The 22,561-nt window shown below is 44.7% G+C and overlaps 2 protein-coding genes and 1 long non-coding RNA gene across 13 annotated transcripts in view; 1 reads left to right on the plus strand and 2 right to left on the minus strand.

The window, feature by feature from the left end:
* CYFIP2 (cytoplasmic FMR1 interacting protein 2) overlaps positions 1-3,811 on the minus strand; it is a 125,237-nt gene extending 121,426 nt beyond the window's left edge. For 2 of the 8 annotated variants that reach the window (XM_070233936.1, XM_023617328.2), the window contains exons 1-2: positions 3,667-3,734; positions 3,253-3,419 (exon numbers count right to left, since the gene is read on the minus strand). The gene's annotated coding sequence lies outside the window, so the exon portion shown is untranslated. The other 6 variants (XM_023617332.2, XM_023617329.2, XM_070233934.1 and 3 more) reach the window with 5 other exon arrangements.
* Positions 2,551-18,135, plus strand: LOC138917446 (uncharacterized). 3 transcript variants are annotated; one of them, XR_011425480.1, is made up of 3 exons: positions 2,551-2,685; positions 2,841-2,901; positions 18,009-18,135. It is a non-coding gene; the product is annotated as an uncharacterized lncRNA (long non-coding RNA). The 3 variants fall into 3 exon arrangements; XR_011425479.1 differs by lacking the exon at positions 18,009-18,135 and adding an exon at positions 4,415-10,853; XR_011425481.1 differs by lacking the exon at positions 18,009-18,135 and adding an exon at positions 4,382-4,514.
* ITK (IL2 inducible T cell kinase) overlaps positions 11,570-22,561 on the minus strand; it is a 67,550-nt gene continuing 56,558 nt past the window's right edge. Inside the window, exons 14-17 of one of the 2 annotated variants that reach the window (NM_001433492.1) lie at positions 21,710-21,774; positions 21,501-21,619; positions 18,569-18,726; positions 11,570-15,381 (exon numbers count right to left, since the gene is read on the minus strand). In NM_001433492.1, the coding sequence (NP_001420421.1) occupies positions 15,310-15,381; positions 18,569-18,726; positions 21,501-21,619; positions 21,710-21,774 (414 nt within the window). In that variant the 3' untranslated portion in view covers positions 11,570-15,309. The remainder of the gene's footprint in view (positions 15,382-18,568; positions 18,727-21,500; positions 21,620-21,709; positions 21,775-22,561) is intronic. The other variant, XM_014730550.3, reaches the window with a different exon arrangement.

Consider the following 22,561-nt stretch of genomic DNA (forward strand, 5'->3'; position numbering starts at 1 on the left):
GAATTCTGAAGTGTCTTTGTACAGACAAGGGGCCTTGACAGAATCTGTGAATCATAAAGTGTCTTCAGTTTCCTGTTGGCTCCATGGTACAGAGAGGCCAAAGATTTGTCTTCTTAAATTGACACACAATATATAATTAATAAATTGTTCCTTTAGGAGCGGAGAGCAGTCATCCAAAAGAGCCACACACTCCTCCTCTCCTCTATTTCCAGGGCCCTTTCTTCTCAGACTGGGATTTAGACATTATCTCACCCGCAGGCTCCTGTGGGGGCAGGCAGGTAACAAGAGGGCAGGCAGGCTGCTTTCTGTGGCCTGGTTTTTAAAGTCAGAGAGGCAGTGGCTGATTTAAAGGCACACAGCAAGTCAGGGACGCATCCTGTGTCCTCAGGCCACTGTACTGCTCTGTCTGCCTGGGAAAACAAAGCGTGCCCTCAAAGCTTTTGGTTGGTTGCAAAATACTGAATGCAAGCAGAGGAAGAGGTCCTTCCTGACCTCGGTGTGTTGAAATGTGAGAACCACCTCAGGGCTTCTGCTCTGCATATTCCCTCCCCCTTCTCTCTGCCCGCTCAAGTTACACCCACCATCAGGGTGCCACTCCAGAGCACTGCCTACCGGACGCCCTTACTGACACCATGTCTCACCGCTCCTTCGGTTGCCTTCTGCAGGTAAACCTGGGGCTGAGTTTCTTGGTCACAGAGACCAACTCCCCTGGGAAAAACAAAATCCAGGGAGGCTCTGGAGGTCGAGGGGTTGGTAAGAGCTGTGGGTTGACTACACACGTGAGCCACATTCTTAATGATTACATAATTAATACATCATAACAATAAATATATAAATATAATAGTACTTACTACTTTCATGCATCCCCCATTTAATAAGAGCACCCCATGAAATACTAGCTGCTTCCCCACCACTGCTGGCCTGCCACTCACCGCCAAGAAGGCAGCAGCGTGCTCCACTCCCCTGCCCCACCTCTACTACTAATGCAGGGTCCATCCTCTGGATCCTAAACATAGCTTTGTTCCTCAAAACAACAGGACCAAAGGTCTTTTACAAAGACCCCAATGAGGTGACTGATGTCTGGTTTCGTCAACTACAAGTGAATAATTAATACATGCCAGTAAAGAAATAGACTCATTGTTATGGTGGCCACATGGAGGCTACAAAAGGCCATTTTGTGACGCTCTTGGTGGAACCCTGGGGCTGACAGCGGCCCAAAGAAACAGCTCTGAGAGTGTGGGCCGATCCTCAAACGTGGAGACTGGAGCTCTCACTGTTTTCCAGGAGCGTTGTCCCCAATATTAATTAGCTTGTGGCTTATTCATGACCTAATTCAGCTTGCTGGTCAATGACAGCAGTGGAGGCTCAGCGAAATGCACACAAGAAGGCGTGATTTATCAGAGGGGACATAGAGTGTTCTCCTGGGGCCCTTTCCCAGTTTTTAAATTCATGCCTATTTCCTTCTCTGGGCCAGCCTCTGATCCCATCTGAGTAAAGCTCTCCACTCTTACTGGGTTTAAGACCCCACTCTTGGCCCAATGCCTAAAGCAAGTTTTTCCTTTCCCATTTCCAGCAGGGACTGAACAAGGCGGGCTTGGGTGCCTATAAAACCGGTCAGAACTGGCCGGGAAATATAATAAAGAAGCTTAGTGAGCAGAGAGCGAATGCCTCCAGCCAGAGGCTCAGTGTGCAGAACTAGCCAGAAGCACTGGCTTTGTAAGCAACAACACACTCTCCTTGTGGCCTAGTAACTGTCTTGGTAGACGGCAGCCAGCGCCATCCCGTAGCTCTATATCCACAGGAAAGTTTCACCTCCCCCAAGTGGACACTGGTGCTCAATAAATGCCTGCTAGCGACAGTAACCCCTGACCAGTTACACAAACACACACTCCCACATATTTCTGCCCTCAGGGCCAAAGCTGCCCTTACAGCAATCAGAGCTGAGAGCTGCTAGATATTTTCATTTCAGAGTGCTGTTCCCCAAAATTGCTACCTAGCTCCCTACTCCCACTTCCAGCCCACTGCCTGAAATTCCACCAGGAGAGACGTCAAAAATTTTGACTTAAAGCTTTGTTTCCCATTAACATGCCTCCCAGCCTATTTCCCTTCTGGTCAAATGACTTCTGAAGCACCTGCTCTGTACTGAATAGGAAATCTTTGTGTATTTAGCTCTTGAGGATATACACTTTCACTGGCTCTTTTCTTGAAAACAACTTCTGACACAGGAGAATGGGGGCAGCACAGGGCACTGTATGGCAATGGAGCTGGGAGGCCTCAGGGACAGTCACAGAGAAGATCTGATGGTGGAGAAAACAACCTTCAAGGCACTCACAATCCTGCCCAGGGACATGGACCTAGATTTTTGTCCTCCAACATCTGCGATCTCCAGGGTTGCCAGCATGGCTTCCAACAGGGGCTGTGCCCAAGAGTAAGAGAAGAGCCCTCACCCTAAAGGGGACACAGGCTGGAGGTGGAAAGGGGGAGCATGGGAACCAGCACTGTCACGTGATTTGCCCCTCAGGCCCGCAGGACTGCCCCAGTCTCCCTGCCTATGCCATGAGGGCACAGGCACCCACCAGCTGGCAGGAAAAGATCATTGCCCTCTTCTTGGCCTGGCTAGAAGGGGAGCTGACGGCCCATCAGCCCTTGGGTTTCTGCTGTGCTGGGGAAACTAGGCAAGCACAGGTCAGATTCCTTGGTCCGGGGAGGGCACCTGGGCAGTCCTAGTGACCTTCCCTGCCAGGTTCTCCCTACAGAGAACAATGCTCCTGATGGAACATGCTTCCCGCCCCCACCTTCACCCCAAAACAGAGAGCACCCCCTTCTCTTCCTTTTCACAGAGGCGGTGTGGACCCACCGAGGGGGAGGGCTATCCTGGAAAACAGAAGCCACAACAGACAGGTAGGCATCTTCCCCATTCTTCAGAGCTCAAGAAAACCCAACCTTTTCCCCAGCAGTCAGCCCACTCGTCCCCTTCCCCCCACCTCCTTCCCCACCCTCAGCCAGCCGGAGAGAGAGAGCGATGCTAGTCTAGGCCAGAAGGCTTCAAAGCGGGTCAGAAGTGCCTCCTGTCTCATTAAAGCCCCCACACCCAAACACCGCCGCTTCGCCCCTCGCCCCACCCATCGCACGTTCCCCGCAGGGCGCTGTGTGCCCCAGGCGGCTGCCAGGCGGGTCCAGGCGGCTCTCGCTGGCCCTGGGGGAGGCGATGGTGGCCGCGGCGCAAAGGCGGCGGCCGGCGCTCTGCAGTACCTGGGCGCGGGGATGTCGCCGCCGCCGAGCTCGCGGCCGCTGCAGGTGTCTCCGGTGCTCGGGATTAGCGCCGCTTCCTCTAGGGCCGGCGGCTCCGGCCCAGGCCGCGCACCTGCTGATGCCGCCGCCGACGACCCGCCCGAGCCCCGCTGTGTGTCCGCGCCTTCCTGCAGGGGGTCCGTGCCGCGGGGCCCGGGGTGAGCGGGAGGGGGAAGGGGCCCGCGTAGGGCCTGGGGTGCCGTCTCCGGGGGCTTCCGGGGACCCCAGGCCGCGCTAGCCCGGGCTCCACGCCGAGCGCCCCCAACGGGCTGGGAGAAGGTGCGCTGGCCCCTCGCGCATCCTCATGGCCACATCGCTGTCCCCAGCAGCATCCCAGTCCCTGCGCCGCCCCGGAGGCCTGCGAGCGCCGCTTACCTGGGTGTGCGGCAGGTCCAGGGGAGGGGCCCAAGGCTACGGCAGGGCACCGCGCCCGGGCACAGGATGCTCTGCCCGGCTCCGCTCAGCCGGCCGCCGCGCTCGGCCCCGCCCTCGGCCCCGCCCCTCCGCTCGCCGTGGCTCCGCCTCCCCGCCGGTGCCCGGCCCCTTCGCTGCGCGGCGGCCGCACAAAGAGCAGGAAATGGCTGCGGCGAGGGGCTCCCGGCTCGCCCCTCTCTGCGGCCCGCGCATCCCCGACCTACACCCCGGGCTCCCGCTCCCGGACAGCCAACTCCCCTGCTCTGGAGGGGAGGACTTGCGCCCAGACTCCCGTGCCTGGGAGCCACACCTGCAGCCGTGGGAGGACGGAAGCTTGGGGATCCATTTGGATCTCATTGATCTCACATTATTTGCAAGCGCTCATTTCGCTACCGAATATTTATTGAGCAGCTATTTTGTTCCAAGTACCGTGCCAGGAGCTGGATGTGCACTGGTGTACAAAAGACAGGGTCCCTGCCCTTTTGAAACTTGTTTATCAAAGAGGGCATACATTAAACCAGCAAAGGTCCCAGTTACGGCTGGGAAAAGTCCTGTGAAGGAAGGAACCGGGTGAAGTGCTAGAAAATAAGTCTAGGGGTGGGAAGAGGGGCCTCCGCCAATCGAGTCTGGTCTCTAATGCTGCTCCTCTGCTCAAGAACAACTCAATCCCTTTCAGTTCGAATCCCCGAAGCTGCCATCTCTTAAACAGGGACCTGCCTCAACTTCATTCAGGACGAACTGCCTAACGGACGAAAAGGAAAATATATCGTGACGGGAAGGATTTCCTGGCCAAGCAGAGAAGGACCTGAGAGGATAGGCATCTTTCTCTTCAAGGCTTACCTGCCATTTAGGGCTCTCCGAAAACGGGTCTCACTGAGATGCAGCCGCTGAAGTCGGAGCACACCAAATCCCAACCTTGGGATCCTTTAGCAAATCGCTTCACCATTCTATTCCTGGTAGGCCCTCATATCTATAATGTGGGGAATAATAGTTGCCCTTCCGACTTCATAGGGTAAATAATTTGAAGCAGTTGAGACATTTTAAGATGTATATAGATATGAGGAATAAAGTCCTGCTACAAGGGAACCTTTCTGAAGTGTTTCCATGAGACTCACAAATTTACATAATATAAAATGTATCATTGCAACCATTTTTAAGTGTATAGTTCAGAGGCATTAAATACATTCATAATGTTGTGCAGCCGTTGCCACCATCCATCTCCAGAGCTCTTTTTATCTTGTAAAACTGAACTCTATACCCATTGAACGCTAACTCCCCAACCTCCCTCCCCGAGCACCTGGCTACCACCATTCTGTTTTCTGTCTCCGATTTTGACTAAGTATCTCATATAAGTGGAATCGCAGAGTATTTGTCTTTTTGAAACCGCTTATTTCACTTAGTACAATGTCCTTAAGTTTCATCCATATTGTAGCATATGTCAAAATTTCCTTCCTTTTTAAGGCTGAATAATATTCCACTGCACATTTATGCACATTTTGCTTATCTGTCGTTTCTTTGATAGACACTTGGATTGCCTCCGTGTTTTAGCTATTGTGAATAATGCTAGAGCTCACAAATCTGTATTTAATCACTCAGCTATTCCTATCAGGGCCTATTTATAGAGGAGCCACATTACTCATGTCTCAGCAAAGAACTTGTGAAAAATCTTTGCCCTCACTGATCTCGTGACACTTCCCAGGCACTCAGAATTCAAGATCCTTTGTGGTTTGGTGTTAGTTACATCACCCGCTCTAATTTAAATTGCTGTTTCAGAAAGTATGACTTAGATATATCATAATATAGAGATATATATAGATATATATATGGACACACACATGCATTTCTGTCCCTGATACCATGTGAGAAAGCTGTGGGGGTGTTTGTGGAGGATGGCTTTAAAAACAGAATTGAGGTTTCTCTCTTCCTTTCTTTTTTAAATTTTCCATTTTCCACTGTGATCCTTAGGATTTTTAAGTGTCAGTGATTACAAATATGTAACAATGAGAGATTGGATTTTCATTCTAAAGGGCATACCATTTTGGATATTGTAGATTTCTGGAAGACATATTTGTCCCTGTTGTTCCTTCCCGGTCTTTTCACTTTTCAGGAACAAGTTATTTAAAAACAAAAAAGATGATGACATATATATTTAGATAGAGCTTAGGCAAAAATAATTCCCTGACCCCTGAATTCTATTGGCTTATAAGGGGAGCAACGTGGTCTGGTTGAAACCACTGTGTTGGAAACCCTGAGGCTTGCCTTTTGCTCCTAGTTATGCAACTAAGCGATCTTAGGCAAGTCACTTCACCTCTGTTTCCCCATCTGTTTGGTGAAGTAGGTTGGATGCACTCCAGGGTCCCTGTGCATGTGGAAAATCGCCTGAAGTAAAGCAAAGGACAGGCCCCTGCCATACGGAAAGCACTTCCCGAGCTCCCCACAGCTCTCACCATGGAGTCCCAACTCCTTATCACGGCCTACAGGGTTTTCGTGATCTGGCGGCTACCTCTCCTGTCTCTTCTGCTGTGAACAAGCTTGCTATGCTTCAGCTAACAGGAACCTTTTAGTTCCCCAAATTTGCTGTCTTCTCTCTTGCGTTTGGCCTTTGCACAAGTTGGGCATTTTGCTTGGAATTTGTCTGTCCTCGTGTCCCTCCCCTTCCACCCTTTCTCTAGTTTGCTGCCTGACTTCTATTCATCCTTCTTGTATCCACTTAGATGTCTCTTCCTCCATGATCCCTCCACATCTGGGTTAGGTTAGGGTTAGTCGCCTATGCTCCCCTAGCCCCTGGGCTTTCTCTATCATACCGCGTGTTATGCTGTGTTGTAATTGGTTATATACTTGCTTGCATACCACCATGAGAGCATAAAAATCTAAGAAAGCAGGGATGTCTCTGTCTTGTTCCCCGTTGTATCCTCAGAGACTAGTACCAAATAGAAGTTCAGTAAAAAATGTGTTGAATGAATAATCAAAAATGAAATCTTAGGGGCCATTCCGGTGGCGCAGCAGTTAAGTGAGCACTTTCCACTTCCGTGGTCCGGGGTTCGCCAGTTTGGATCCCAGGTGTGGACATCGCACAGCTTGGCAAGTCATGCTGTGGTAGGTGACCCACATATAGAGGAAGATGGGCATGGATGTTAGCTCAGGGCCAGTCTTCCTCAGCAAAAAGAGGAGGATTGGCAGCAGATGTTAGCTCAGGGCTAATCTTCCTCAAAAAAAAAAAAATAGAAAGAAATCTTAGCTTGTGCGTTTCCAGGGAAATTTGTTGCTGTCTGTCTACTGCCTTCAGATTTCCTTCATGTCCAACCCCAGGCTGCACCATCAGCAATAAGAGGATTGAAGCTAGAGGTGAGAATTGCTTTGCCTGTTGCAAAGCTGTGGCCCATGCAATGTGGGTTCCATGTTTGACAATATTGCCTTGTTTTTAGAAAAGCCTCAAGTCGCTTAGGACGTCTAGGTCTCTATTTAAAATCCATCGGCAAACCCTGCTTCAATAGAAACCAACAGTGGAGGATCTAGAATGGGCATGAGAATTGGTTCTGGAGAGAGAAAACACAAATACTAATATTAATAATAATGGCTAACATTTACCAAGTGCATTATCTCATTTAACATTCACAATTATCCTGTGAGGAAAATATAATTGTTAGCCCCATTTTGCAATTGAGGAAACTAAGGCAGGCTAAATAACTTGCCCAAGTGCAACCAAAACTTATGCTTTTAACCAAAATCACACACAGCCTCATTTCCCCCCCTCCCAAACGGAATCCACGTATTCATTAAAACACCACCTTATTCTAAAAGCATATTTATGCAAGTTACATGGATGCATTACATTAAAAAAATTTTGAATTAGGAATAAATTTTTTAAAAGAAAGGAGGAAAAGGGTATGAGTTGGAAAGAAAAATTTTTTAAAAATCCCTCTGTGCTGTGGGTTCCCTACAATAGGCTCACACATTTGGTTTGTGTAGTTAACATTTGTGTAGTTAGCAGGAAAAGAGAAACTTGATGGTCAGTTACCCAATTTATTATTGCTTAGATAAAACCTGACCATTACTCAAAATTGCCTCATTTTATAGGTGAAACAACTGAGGCCAAAAAAGAAGGGTTGCCCAAGGTGACTGAAGCCAGACCGAGGACTTTCCATAGGAAACTGGGTTGCTTATTTCCTTCTTTGAATCTGAAATAATTTGTTAAAGCATATATTTCTAAACTAACATTTATTGGATGTTTATTTGGGACCAGCCTCTATGCTAAGCACTTTATGTGGATGGCTCCTTTAATCCTCACAAAATCCTAAGAAGTAGCCCTCTTATTTTATAGGTAAAATATTGTGGATTTTGGGGCCTGGCCCAGCGGCATAGTGGTTAAATTCATGCTCTCCACTTCGGCAGCCTGGGGTTTGCTGGTTCGGATCCCAGGCATGGACCTACACACAGCTCATCAAGCCATGCTGTGGCAGCGGCCTGCATATAAAGTAGAGGAAGATGGGCACAGATGGTATTAGCTCAGGGCTAACCTTCCTCAAAAAAAAAAAAAATTGAAGACTTTTTGTGGCTGAAACACTGCAGCTCTATCCTGGGCCATTTGGAAACCCATTCCTTCCCTTCTCTGCTGTCTTTCCCTCACTTTGCTCATTTCCCACAACTTCTGGAGAGCTGGCCTCCCTTGAAGGTCAGATCTTTTACACACAGCTTGATGGCAAGTAACATTTCATCTTTATTTAAACAAATATTATTTACGAGAATTCTGAAAAAGAACTGGTAAAGAGGGTCTGAGCATATTCTGAACTGGATTGGGAATCAACAACATAGCCGAGGTGAGTGCTGCTGTATTCTCAGAGGCTAGCATGAGTGGGCCTATAATGCGCCCCATGGAACAGCTGGGAGCATGGAATTCGGGAACAGACAGGTCTGGCTTCAAGCCCCCATTCTGCCATTACTAATTGTGGGACCGTGAATGATTTCTCTAATTTACTGAGCCCTGCACTGCTCATCTGTAAAAGTAAGATGATCATAATTGTACCTATCCCTTGGGTTCCTGGGAGGATTAAATGAAAGGGTAAATGCAACACACTAAGCTGAGTCTGGTACATTGTTAAGTGTGCAAAAATGGGATCGTTTATTATTATTATTATTGTTGTTATTATTAACATGGCTTGAATTTTGATGTGATCTCTAGGAAGAAGGTATGAGCCTTAGAGTAAGATCTGAGTTCTAATCTCACTTGTGTTACGTAGCTCTAGAACGTCAGGCATGCTCTCTGTGCATCACTTCCCTTTTCTTCAAGTGAGACCTCCGGCCCCAATGTCCATCCCAAAGCTACTGTAGAAATCCAACGTCATCTTGGATGGGAAAGTACTTTGAGATACAAAACAGAAAAACAAGTGAATGTATAGCTTTTCTCAGCTTATGGACACTTGTACTTACAATCAGTTTGAGAAAATGAAAAGGGACAAGAAATTCCTTAGTAGCTCTAGACAGGTGTAGAGCAATTAGGTGGAGGTGAACCTAGAAGGTGAGGAATCAGAATCCACTTGACTCTTTCAACTAATTCCCCTATGAATGTGGTCAGTGCCTGCTGGCTTTGAGCCTCAAGGCTCCCAGTCCTAACATAAAAATAATGCAATGGAAGTAGGTGGAATAAGATGTGTTTTTATGCATGCCCGTTTCTCTGCCTGAAATGTCTTTCCAGACCTTCTCCTTCTTGGGAACTCCTATTTACCTTTCAAGACACAGGTCAAACGTCACTTCCTCTGTGAAGCCCTCCTTGATCCCTTGTGTATTTTCACCTCTTTCTCTGTGCTCTCACTGTATTGTGACCACCGCTCCATCAGATAACCTACACCATTCTTTTGTAATCACAGTTGATTCTCATTATTTGGTGGTTATGTTTTATAAAGTCACCATGAACACAGAATTAGTGAATGCTGAACCACTGCTCCCAGGGGAGATACAGGGTTAGGTTCCTGTGAGCCTCTGGTCACAAAATTTTCATCAACGATCAGTACATAACCTTGTTTTATGCACATTTCTGTTCAAAGACACCTTATTTAATATATATCGTTAACTCCGTAACATTGAACTCACAGTCAACAGCACTATGACTTGTGCCTGAGTGAAACTTATCTAACACACATATTTTCCTCGTAAGGCACATCACAGCCTGCTTGCACTTAGGAACACTAGACAGCACTTCAGCACTATGCTTGAGGGCCATTTTAAATAGCAAAATGACCAGTGAAAAGTACACAAGTGCAAAAGATGTGGCACTAAATACACCATGAAAAGGACACTTGTTTACAGTATGAGAGCTGAAGCAAGAAGGCAGACCATCGCCTTGTTCAACCTTAACTGAGAATGTGTGTGTAGAATGACTCAAATTTTTCACTGCTCTGGGCCTGAACATATCATGAAATGACTGGGAAAGGGCTGCAAATCTTGATTTGGTGGTTACAAATAAATTTGAGTGAGTAGACAAAATTTGCAAATGTGGAATCTGCAAGAATGAGGATAAGCTGTATTTGTTTATGTGTTGGACTTTTTTACTACTTGAGAGTGTCTTACAGGAAGGGTTGATGTCTGTGCTGGACATCTTCTCTTTGCTCTTCCAGATCCACTCCACTCTTCTCACCCTGCTCTCTGGCCCTGGAGACTGACCTCTGTGGACTACCCTACTAGGGCTTCCTTGTTCTCTGGCCAACAAGAAGCCCCAGCAGTTGATGGGGGGACGGGAAGAGAGTGTGGTCAGCATATTTATTCCTCTGGTTTCCTTCTTGTGATGCTGCCTTGGGCTCCCTCTGTCCCTCACTAAAGGTCCTCTCCTCTCAAGTCAACCTTCTCCAGGTGACTTTCTGCTTCCACATTCAAAATGACCCCTCCCTGTCCTCATCTTTTCAGGACTGTGGGTGGTAACTGCGCCTTGGCTGTTATTTTCCTCTGTACTACCTCCTGTGGCTCTCCTAAACCTGATGCACACTGTTTTAAACAGTCCTTTTGTAAATAAGCCCTCCTTGAATTATCCTAATTTGAGTGTGATGTGTTTGGTCCCTAACTGCCAAGGTATCTTCTTCATCTATGTACCTAACACAGTGTCAAGCAATGGCAGGCAAATGGTAACTATTCATAAAATAAATAAGTCATCTCTGAAACTCCTTCTAACAGTATTTCTATGATTCTGTTATCTCACAAGCCAACTACACATCATGCCTTGGGGAGAATCTCAAAGTCATTGAAGACACACTCATACACATAAACGTGCACACACATGCACCCACACTGATACACACATGCACTCAAACATACACACACATTGCTGTTGCCAAGGGGTGGCTTTGGGGAGAGGGCTTTAGTGCACCAAATTTCCGGTACCTGCCTCAAAGCCACGGCAAATAAATATATAGTCTACGTAAAAACATGTGCCTTCTGTGCGAATGCAGCTTGACCTCCAACCCTCTCTGATCAGATCGCCTTTCTGAGCCCCTCTAACCAGGAAATGCGCAGCTCCCTCTGCACATGCTGACACACAGACACACTGCCCACCTTGCCGAAAGGGGTATGTTCTGTCTCTTCCTCAGAGTGGTGGACTTGTGTATTGGGAGATTCCAGGGAGAGTAGGGTCTGCAGGATGAATCCTCTAAAAAGCGAAGCTGTTCATCCAGTCCATTTTAGAAGTTTCCTATCTGGATCATTTGTCAGTGGGAGTAAAGCCCAGAGGTGAGTCCCACAAAGGACCATGTGGAAGCCACAAGCTTTCTTACCAGTACCTAGTGGTCCTCTGGTGCATGAACAGGCTCCTACCGTGGACGCGGGCATTGATAAACTGAAAGGTACAGGGAGAACTCAACACGCCGAAACTGTAATAATCCTTTTATTTCACCAGGATTTTAAGAGGGAAGGGAACAGCTATTCATTGCTGTCCAACTGTGACTGAAGAACTCAGAATTACAATTTCCACGTCACCCACACAGCAGATGACAGTGAATGAATATGAACAATAATTTGGTACTAGGAGCAAAGCAAAAATCATCTCCAAATTGGTTTCTCTTCCCCCAGCTTCATCTCTCTCAAATCCACTCACCACACTGCAGCCAGAGTATATTTTTAAACGCACATTTGACCTTCTCCCCTTGCTCAATGACATCTTTTCTGTCTATAGGTACAGTTCAAACTTTTTTTGTCTTTTAAAACATTATCCTTGCCTGGATTTATAGCCTCAGTTTCAATTTGCCTAGTCCTATCATCCTCACTCTTGTCCAGACCACACACACACACACACGCGCGCGCGCGCGCGCACGCACGCACCCCTTGTGCTGTAGCAATGGCAAACTGATAATTGCTTCCCAATACATTGTTTCCTTTCTCCCTCTACCTGGAAAGTATTTCTCTTATTTCTGTCCACTTGCTTAGCAAAAATAAATAAATAAATCCAAACATAATTCATCTTCAAAACTGAGTCAGACATTGTTTTCCACGGCAGTGCTTCCCAAACTTTAATATGCATATGATCACCTGTGGATCTTGTTAAAAGGCAGATTCTCATTCAGTGGGTCTCAGGGTGAAGCCAGAGAATATGCATTTGTCACAAGCTGGTCATACTGCTGTTGCTGGACCATGGACCACACTATGAGTAGCAAGGTTCTAGGAAGTTTCCCCTGACGGTACCTTTCCCCTGATGGTAACTTTCCCCTGATGGTACCCTTCCCCTGACAGATTCCATCACTTTTTTCTGAGCTCTTCTCTTCTTTGACCATACTTCTGTTGTTGCTCTAATTGCTCTAAGAATCCTTGTTTATATGTCTGCCTTCCCAACCATACCTGGAGATTCTTGAAAAAGCCCTTTTCATCTTTGTTTTTGCAGCACTCAGCCCAGCGGATCATAGAAAAGTCAGAAGCATTTGATGTTTACTTGTTGAACAAATGTTGTCGAAGGATATATAGTCTTCACTTGTCTGTGGAACAGGAAACCATGTAACCATTTTTACTTAAGGAAAATTTTTGGTTGTTTGACATTTGGATAAATATGGAACCCAGGCCATATATAGCATTTTTATGAAAATATACAGCTTTATTTGCTACACCCAACCTTTAACTTCGTGTGCTTTACAAAGGGTAAAGGATATTGGTAACATTTTTAATGTGAACACTAGCAATGACTGTACACTAATAAATATTCAATCTATCCAAATATAAATACATAGTCTCAAAAGGTACAAAATGCAAAATCTATAAAACCCAAATAGAACCAAAACCTTGTATAAGGGAATTCCCTGTGACCACATGGCACCATTTTCATGTGAGAGGAAAAAAAAACAGGCAGGAAGCCCATTTTGCAGGATATGACACTGGGAGGTTAACTATCCTCACATGTTGGGTTATGGCCCCAACAAATCTGAGCTTGAACGAGATAATATCATGTAAGGGGAATTTTCTAAACCAGACCATAGAAATCAGTCAATTCCCATGTTTTCCTTCCAGGCTGGATGTTCCAGAAATTATCTCTAATTAAGGGTTCCAAAAGAGAATGTACAAAATGTGTGAAAGTAAATAACGATGATTTTGGATAAGTTGAATAAAATCATCTTCTGGATGTTAGAGTTTTATCTTGAGGCTCCCAGTTTCACAATAATCATAGTTAAAAGTTATACATCTGAATCTCCAGCCCGTCAAAATGTCACATGATTTAGAGAGAGCCAATTGCATCACCATCCAGTAATTCCTCTAAAAGTTTTACCTGAATACTGTGGGAAAATTAAATCTCTCTTACATCAGGGAATACCCTTGCCCACAAAGTGTTCAAGAAGACTGCAGCCAACTCAAAGTTGGAATGATAATTAAAGGAAGCATTTATATGCTGCAGAAGAATCTTTTAAAGCTGCTTTGAAGCTCACCTATAAATGGCTTCATGCAACATGACTCTCATGGGTTGGGTGAATCAAAGGCTTGATTAACTGAGTAACTCCAAAGTCATTAACTCTGACCAAGGTGAGAATACCGACGAAGAAAAAGAAGATGCTATTCAAGTTGGAGGGCCACACCCCCAACCATAGGTGTCTACGCAGGAGTGACATTACTCGCTGCTGATGCTATGTTGAAGTCTTTACTGGCTTTCTGTCTTTTCCCTCTGCTGTATTTATCTCCTCTGCAATTCCTTTCATTCCCAGTAGGAGACAGTGTTGAGTAGGAATAAAGAAACTGCATTGGAGTCAAACAGATGTGAGCTGGAATCCTGGCTCTACATTGCCCTGCTCTGCCACTTCTGGCAGGTGTCCTGGCTTTTTAAAGCCTCAGTTCCATCATTCGTAAAATGGAAATAATACTACTATCTCATGGGGTTGATGTGAACTCAGGGTGAACTGAGATTCTACAGGTAAGCCTTGTAGCTCAGTACATATTCACTTTGCATATTTAAGCGCTCAGCCAACAGTAGGCATCTTTGTGTACCTTGGAAGCACGCAACTCAGTGCCTGACTCAGTTTCCATCCAGATAGTTTGAGCAAGAACAGACCCCTTGTTCTTCTCCTAGAATTGTGGGAGGCTTCAAAGCCTCAACCTTGAAGTTGCAAAACTCTTGAGCTTAAAAAGCTTCAATTTCTCTGCAAGGCCACACTGCCCAACATAATGCTGCCCTCTGCTGATGAGGGTGGAATAGTGCAGAGAGGGGACTGATTCCTGGAGGCCACAAAAACCAAGAACGGAGTCCTTAGTCAGTCAGTGTTCAGAAGTAATCATTCCTCCCAGGATGCCTGCAGAGGCCTTCAGTGCAGAAGGGGAGGCATAGTCACCTGCCTGGCTCGGTACTAACGGTGAGCATCAGAGTGGTGACAATGTAAGGCCTTTCTTTGTACCAGTAGGTACCCCACCATCAGATGCCCTCTTCTTGCCCAGGTACCACATACCCAGAGCTCCAACCATGGGCTTAGAATTGTTCATCCCAGTTCATTATGCTCCCTTCAAGGAGAGAGGTGGCAGTGCACTCTACGAGTAAAACCTCAGAAAGCTGCTTCTCAGAATATCCGGCCTCTGGTGTGAGCCGTTGTCCCATCATCCTCTATGGCAGGAAGCTGTGGCTGACAGCATCTCAGTGGCAGAGCTCACTCCTTCTGACCTTAATTAGCTCACCAGTTCTCCTCGAAAAAAAGTCATGCTCCTCATTCCTCTTCCCCCGTATCCTGGGGTTCCGTATTGTCAGGCTAAGTAAAATGTCCTTTGACCATAAACTTTAGATCCATGTTTAAAGTACCAATAAAAATAATAATCGGGGGTCAAACCCCCGTCTCTCCTTTTCGCTAAGAAGAAGTGCAAGAAGTGTTGCCTGAAAGCTGTCAGATAGAGGTTTGTGCACCACAAGAGATAAGAGGCTGAAGGGAGGGTAGAGACATCGCCGCTGGTCTGGCCCCACTCCCAGTTCAGCGGCTGAACCTCCTGCCTGTGGCCCGGTGCCAGCCTCTGTCAGGGTGCTGCCTCCATGGCAGCTCAGGGACTGGGGTGATAGGCCAGCTGTCTCTGGGGAGTCCTGGGCTGGTGGCAGCCATTAATGCTCTATGGAAGGAGGGCCTCCCTCCCCCACGCAGGATCTGCAGCCCATGGCTTGCCATTGAGTTTCTGCTAAAGTCCTGATTCTGCAATTTCAGACAGTTGACTCAAGAGTCTGGAGAAGGGTGGTCGGTCTTCTGGTTTCTAGAGAAGAAAAGAACTCTGTGAGTTCCTTGTACTTGTATGCCACAGCTAAATCCAAAGCAAGCCAGAATTCAATAGCAATAGCCCCTGCTGATTTTTAAATATGCTTCCATATATATTGTATTTGAGGCCATTATGTCTTGTTGTTGGCAGCAGCTTTTCTGGAATCAGATGGCCTGCTTTTGAATCTCAGCTTTACCACTCATTAGCTATGTGACCTTGAGCAGGTTATTTAACCTCTTTGAACCTCAGTTTGCCATCTGTAAAATGCAGATAATAATAGTATCTACATCATAAGATTGTTGTGAGAATTGAATAAAATCATGTATAAAAATGCATCATAAAATAAGTGCTATATAACACCAAAAAAAGAAAATATTTAGGTATAAATCTAGGAAATTATACACAGGATCTATATTAGGGAAAATATAAAATTCTAATGAAAGAAATCAAGAAGATCTATATAAATGGAGAAATATTCTACATTTGTGGATAGAAAGACTCTGTATTGTTAAGATATCAATTATTTCCAACCTGATCTATAGACTCAACACAATCATGATAAAAATCCCAGCAAGTTATTTTGTAGACATTAACGTACTGACTCTAAACTATATATGGAAAGGCAAAAGACTCAGAATAGGCAACACAATACTGAAGAACAAAGTCAGAAAGCTGACACTGCCTATAAAGCTGTTTATAAAGCTATAAAGCTGTATATAAAGCTTGATTACTATAAAGCTACAGTAATCAAGACAGTGTGGTATTGGTGAAAGAACAGACAAATAAATCAATGGAACAGAATAGAGCCCGTAAATAAACCCATATAAGTAAAGTCAGCTGATCTTTGACAAAGGAGCAAAATCAATAGAGAAAGGGTAGTCTTTTCAACAAATGGTGCCGGAACAATTGGACATCTATATGCAAAACAATGACTCTAGACACAGACCTTAAACCCTTCACAAAAATTAAATCAAAATGGATCATAGACCTAAATGTAAAATGCAAACTATAAGACTTCTAGAAGATAGCATAGGGGAAAATCTGGGTGACCCTGGGTTTGGCAATGAGTTTTTAGATACAACACTGAAAGCGCAATTCATGAAAGAAAAAATTGATATTGAATTTCGTCAAAACTGAAAACTTCTGCTCTGCAAAGACATTGTTAAGAAAATGAAATGACAAGCCATAGGCTGGGAGAAAATATTTTCAAAACACATAAGTGATAAAGGACTTATATCCAAAATATACAAGACCTCTTAAAACTCAACAGCAAGAAAACAAATAAACCAATTAAATAAACCTAATTAAGGCCAAAGATCTGATCAGACACCTGATTAAAGAAGATATACAAATGGCAAATAAGCAGGAGAAAAGGTGCTCAACATCATATGTCTTTAGGGAGTTGCAAATTAAAATTAAAACAGCAATGAGATACCACTACACGCCTGTTAGAATGGCTAAAATCTGAAACACTGACACCACCAAATGCTGGTGAGGATGCAGAGCAACAGGAACTCTCATTGCTGATGGGAATACAAAATGGTACAGCCGCTTCAGAAGACAATCTCGCAGCTTCTTACAAAGCTAAACACAGTGTTACCATCTGATCCAGTAATCACACTTAAGTATTTACCCAATTGAGCAGAAAATTTACATCCATACAAAAACCTGCACACAAATGTTTATAGCAGCTTTATTCATAATTGCCAAAAACTGCAAGCAACCAAGATGTCCTTCAGTAGGTGAATGAATAAACAAACTGTGGTATATCCATACAATAGAATATTATTCGGTGATAAAAAGAAATGGGATATAAAGCCATGAAAAGACATGGAGGGATCCTAAATGCATAGTGCTAAGTGAAAGGAGCTAATCTGAAAAGGCTACTCACTGTATGATTCCAGCAATATGACATTCTGGAAAGGGCAAAACTTGGGCCATAAAAAGATCAAGTTTCCAGGGGTTTGGAGAGAAGGAGGAAAGGATAATTAGGTGAAGCATGGTGGATTTTAGGGCAGTGAAACTCTTCTGTATGATACAATAATGGTAGATACATGATATCATACGTTTGTTAAGACTCATAGAACTATACAACGCAGGAAGTGAACCTTAATGTAAACTATAGACATGAGTTAATAACAATGTATCCATAGTGGTTGACAATTGGAGTAAATATCTCACACTAATGCAAAATGTTATTAGTAGGGGAGGAGGGTATATTGGAACTCTCTGTACCATTTGCTCAATTTTTCTGTAAATCTAAAATTTCTAAACAATAAAGTCTATTATTTCAAAAAACAAAAAAAGTTAAAAAAGAAAAATGTGCTAAATAAATGTCAGCTATCATTATTATTACTATTGGATTTAATTCTTGCGAAGAGGATTGGATTTGTTTTGTGCCTTTACATCTTTATTGTTTGTTTTTCTGTGTCTGATTATAAAAGATCTATGAACTTACAGATAAGCATTATTTAATTCCCTTACCAGTAAGAGAAAAGAGGTTCAGAAAATTGTGCAAGGTCAATGACTAAAATGGCAAAGTTGAGACAAAACCCAAGCATCCTGTATTTTTTCAATTCCACCATGTTACCCCTCAATGATCTGAATTTGTATTGTTATTTCAGGAACTTCTGACTTTCATTGAAATTTACAATGTTCTGACTCACCAAAGGACATCTAAGACCTGTGCTGTTGTGACTCAAGGCACAGCCTGTAATCCAAACATGGGATAACTGAGACGTCTGGGGTGGGGGTACAGACTCATTGGCTCCCCATTCTGAATTGTTGCATGAATAAAATGAACTTTAATTAAATCATTTTCGTATTTTCACAGTCTAAGTGAACTTTATGAACGTTTAATGGTTCTTTGATGATACAGATTTTTTTTCCTCAGAAAATTAACATCTTGACGTATAGATAGATAAAACACACCCCCTCTTCCTCTCTGACAGTATGCTTATGGTTTTTGACATTATGTAGCAAATCAAATAATATTTAAGGTCACTGCCAGCTCTTTTCAGGATGGGGGACCTCTCTAGTTAATAGATGCTCAAAGTCACCTTCCTGCTTATCTATTTTAGTCATCCCTGCTGTCTCGTCCTCTAAGAGAGTTCCTTTCTCTAGGAAAGAGGGCAGACCCTGAAGTCATAGATTATAACTCGGGGAAACCACTTCCTATACTGACCTCTTTCCAGCAATGATTCATGATTTGGTAGATATGTGAGGAGGCTAATCGGGGTTTGTATAACCGAAATCCGGTAGTGATGTCTTCCACCACCTCTGAGTTGCTTCTGTTTTCATACGGGATTTTGCCTTCACTGAAGACTTCCCACATCAGCACACCTACAAGAAATGGTGAGTACAGCACAGCTTATGATAAAGTTCAAAAATAGCAAATAAACAAACTTATGTCTAGAAATCACAGATTCCTTGGCATTAGGATTCAAGTCCCTACCCCCAGGAAGTACAGTATCAGGACACCTGTGGCTTGTTACGCTTGTCCTATTTCTAAAGAAGTGAGATTTCCCAACCTTCCCAGTGGTGAAGAACTTTCAGGCTCAGCCCTTTGTTATACCTAACTCAAATGTTACTACGAAAAGTTGCACAGGACGTGAACTCTAATGTCTACACATGATGTAAATGAATGGAGTGGATGAGGTGGGCTGTAATAGGGACTAGTGAGGACTGTGGAAAACTGGAGGTCAAAAGTTCTGTCTTGAGGGGACAGCTGTGATTTGGCTCCAGCCAATGTATGGCACATGAGAATGAGGGCTCAGGATTGCCACATTTTCTGATTTTTAGAAAGAAGTCATAAATTGAGAGTTTTAAAATATACACTCAATTTGATTTTTAAAAATACTATTTAGACCAAGCAAACACGTCTTCAGGTTGTCCATTTTTGACCTCTGATTTAATCTCTTCCTCTTCCGCCCTCATAGAAATGTCACACCCGGCTTTGTTGTGTGCTGATATATTAATAGGATGTCAGAGTGGGAACAGAGCTTGCAGATCACCTAACCTAGTGGTTTTCAAAGCATATTTCAGAGAACCTTAGGGCAGAGATTCCAAAAGGATGAGCCCTACACATCTGAGTAAAAATCACCTCAGAAGTTTGTTCAAATGGCAGATCCTAGGCTCCAGCCCCGACCTCGGGATCAGAATTTCTGCTCAAACCTGGTTTGAAAACAATTGCCTTAATACAAACCTTGTAATGCATTGATGAGAAACTGAGTCAGGCCAAAAGAGGTTACTTCACTTGCTTAAAGTAGCTCAGCTAATTAGGGCAAAAACCTTAAAATGCATGACCAAGTCCAGTGGCCTTGAGGCAGGCGCCGATCTCTCGGACCATTGGACTTTCTATTTCTCCGGTTGCCACACCAGATTTCTCACCCTTTCTTCATGGAACCCTTTCTACTATGCTTCCATCAGTCAATCTTATCTCTGGATTCTTCAAATGATACATCCTAGGCAGGGGCAGACTTTAGCCCAACCCTCTAATTGTAGGATGCTGCGGAAAATTCCCAGGTTGACAACCTGTGGCAGAATAAACCACATTCAGAGTCAGCAGGTGAATGTGCCAGAGTGGCCACGGCTGCAAACGTCTCTTTACGGGCTGGGTTCCAGGTGCCCAGCTGCATCACCTGCAGGGCTGCACATCAGCCCTACCCTTCCTGGTCATGCGCACTGGGGAAAGGAGAAGCTTCGGAGAACGCTTCAGTGCACTTAGATTTCTTCCAAGTTCACTCCGTAACTTAAATTTGGCTAACAAAGTCATAGGTGGGCCTGTATAACGGGGGAGCTGTTTCAAGGAACAGTTCAGAAGCACTCATGATTAGCAAACCACTTGGTTATTGGAAATGGATATTCTAAAATGCTGGAGAAGACTTTAAAATCAGTCCTGCTCCTAAGAGACTTAGCTTCTCCCTGGTTTCTACTACTAGTCAATATACTTGGCAAATCTTCCTTCAGACAGAATAGCCAAACCAAACTCCAACCCATTCCTGTCCAAAGCATCATCCTTCTTGTAATCCAAATCAAAGAGGGAGGTAGTGCACACAAACTATGGCTCAGGATGACATGACAAATCCAGCAAGAATATTTAGTACTAGCTGCCACACCAGCATCATTCTGTCTTTCATTTGTGCCCATTTTCATTTCTAATTAGAATTAGAAATTCTAATTCCTTATCACGGCCTGTGGACTTCACTGCCTCCTGTTCTCCCACTAAATCACTCTCCTTCTTTTTCTTTGGACACACCAAGCTTTGAACTTGCAGGTTCCTCTGTCAGGGACACTGTTCCTTGGATCTTTGAATGGGGACAGTTCCTTCTCCAGCTGAACACAGATCCAGGCCCAATGGGAGCCACAAGGCAGGATTCTCTTGTATGGAGCCCACGGTTGCTTTTGGGTGCAATCGGCAAAGGGGAAAAAGGTCATTCATCATTCAGGTCTCTGCTCAAGAGTCACTTCCTCAGAGAGACCTTCCCAGATCATGCTGTTTAAAATAGACCCACCTTCCATCCTAGTCACTCTGTATCCCATTACTGTTTTGTTATATTCATAGCACTTACTTATCACCACCTGACGTTATCATATACACATATCAGTTAGGTTGTTTGCATGATTGTTGTCTGTCTCTCCTCCTCCCTAAAATTTAGCTCCAAGAGAATAGGAGTCTTTTCTATCCTATGCACCACTGCGTTATAAGCACCTAGATTAGCCACTGGCATGTAGTAGATGCTCAATAAATTGTTGTTGAATGAATGAGAAAAACATTTATTGAGGGTTAAGTGTGGGAATATTGGAAAAAACGTGGTCTCTTTCCTCAAGGAACTCATATTCCAATCTCCTGACTCCTCTAACTTTCGATCTCACAGCAGCTGTCACCATAATCCTTTTTCCACTTTTATTTTTACCCCCTATTTCAAAGATCTCCAGGAACAAATACAACAATGAGTCCCCTTCACACTTTTCAGGGCTGCTCTTACACACAGAGTCTCAGTGTCATGCCCTTATCATCCAGTGTTCAGGGCAAGTAGGGTTGCCTGAATCCAACAAATAAAAAGGCGGGCCCACAGTCCCAGATCACGTGGGTGTGGTGCCAGAATGACACTCACCAAATGACCACACATCTGACTTGCTGCTATAGCGATTGAAAGAGAAGACTTCCGGGGATGCCCACTTCACCGGGAATTTGGTGCCTGTGGAACAGGTGTATTGATCATCAAGGACGAACCTGGGGAGAGAGCGGGGGGAGAACATCAGCATGTTCTGGAGGCCTGAGTCCCATTCCTGACACTTTGCTGGCACCACATTCCCCTATTACCTTGTCATCCCAAAGTCGGACACCTTGATGACTTGGTTTTCTCCCACTAAACAATTCCGGGCAGCCTGGAGAGGAGACAGGCGAACAACAGGGAAAAGATAACTGTGGGCGGAGAATCAGAAATTAAGGAGTCTCCTATAATCACGTGCTTTGCTTTTCAATGTGCTTCGTACAAGGGCATGGGGAGCTTTACAGCTGCTATTTAAGCTGCACTAGCACCTGTTGGAAGCCAGAAAGCTGAATGTGTAAGATCCTTTATCAGGATGAGTGAGTTTGGTCTTTTATCTTCATTCCTGGGACCCTAATTAGAAGAGAAATTCATGGTGTTGTCTAACCAACGACATGCTCGAAAGCATCCTGATGTGATAGGATATGTTAACTTTAGAGATGATGTGAAGAAGCCGTCGCCCATTTGACTAAAACAAGAATGTTTTGAGATTGCTAATCCTCTTAAAACTATTCTTTGATTGGGCCAGCCAGGTGGCTCAGCAGTTAAGTGTGCACATTCTGCTTCTCGGCGGGCCGGGGTTCGCCAGTTCAGATCCCGGGTGCGGACATGGCACCGCTTGGCAAGCCATGCTGTGGTAGGTGTCCCACATATAAAGTAGAGGAAGATGGGCACGGATGTTAGCTCAGGGCCAGTCTTCCTCAGCAAAAAGAGGAGGATTGGCAGCAGATGTTAGCTCAGGGCTAATCTTCCTCAAAAAACAAAACAAACAAACAAACAAACAAACCAAAAAAACACAAACTACTCCTCGATAGCGAGAGTATCTGGTCCCCAGTTAATATCACAGAATGTTGCATCGGAAGAACCCTTGGTAACAAAAGACTGCAGAGCGTCTCAAATTTTAA

This window comes from Equus caballus, chromosome 14, assembly GCF_041296265.1.
Source record: "Equus caballus isolate H_3958 breed thoroughbred chromosome 14, TB-T2T, whole genome shotgun sequence".
Classification (NCBI taxonomy): Eukaryota; Metazoa; Chordata; class Mammalia; order Perissodactyla; family Equidae; genus Equus; species Equus caballus.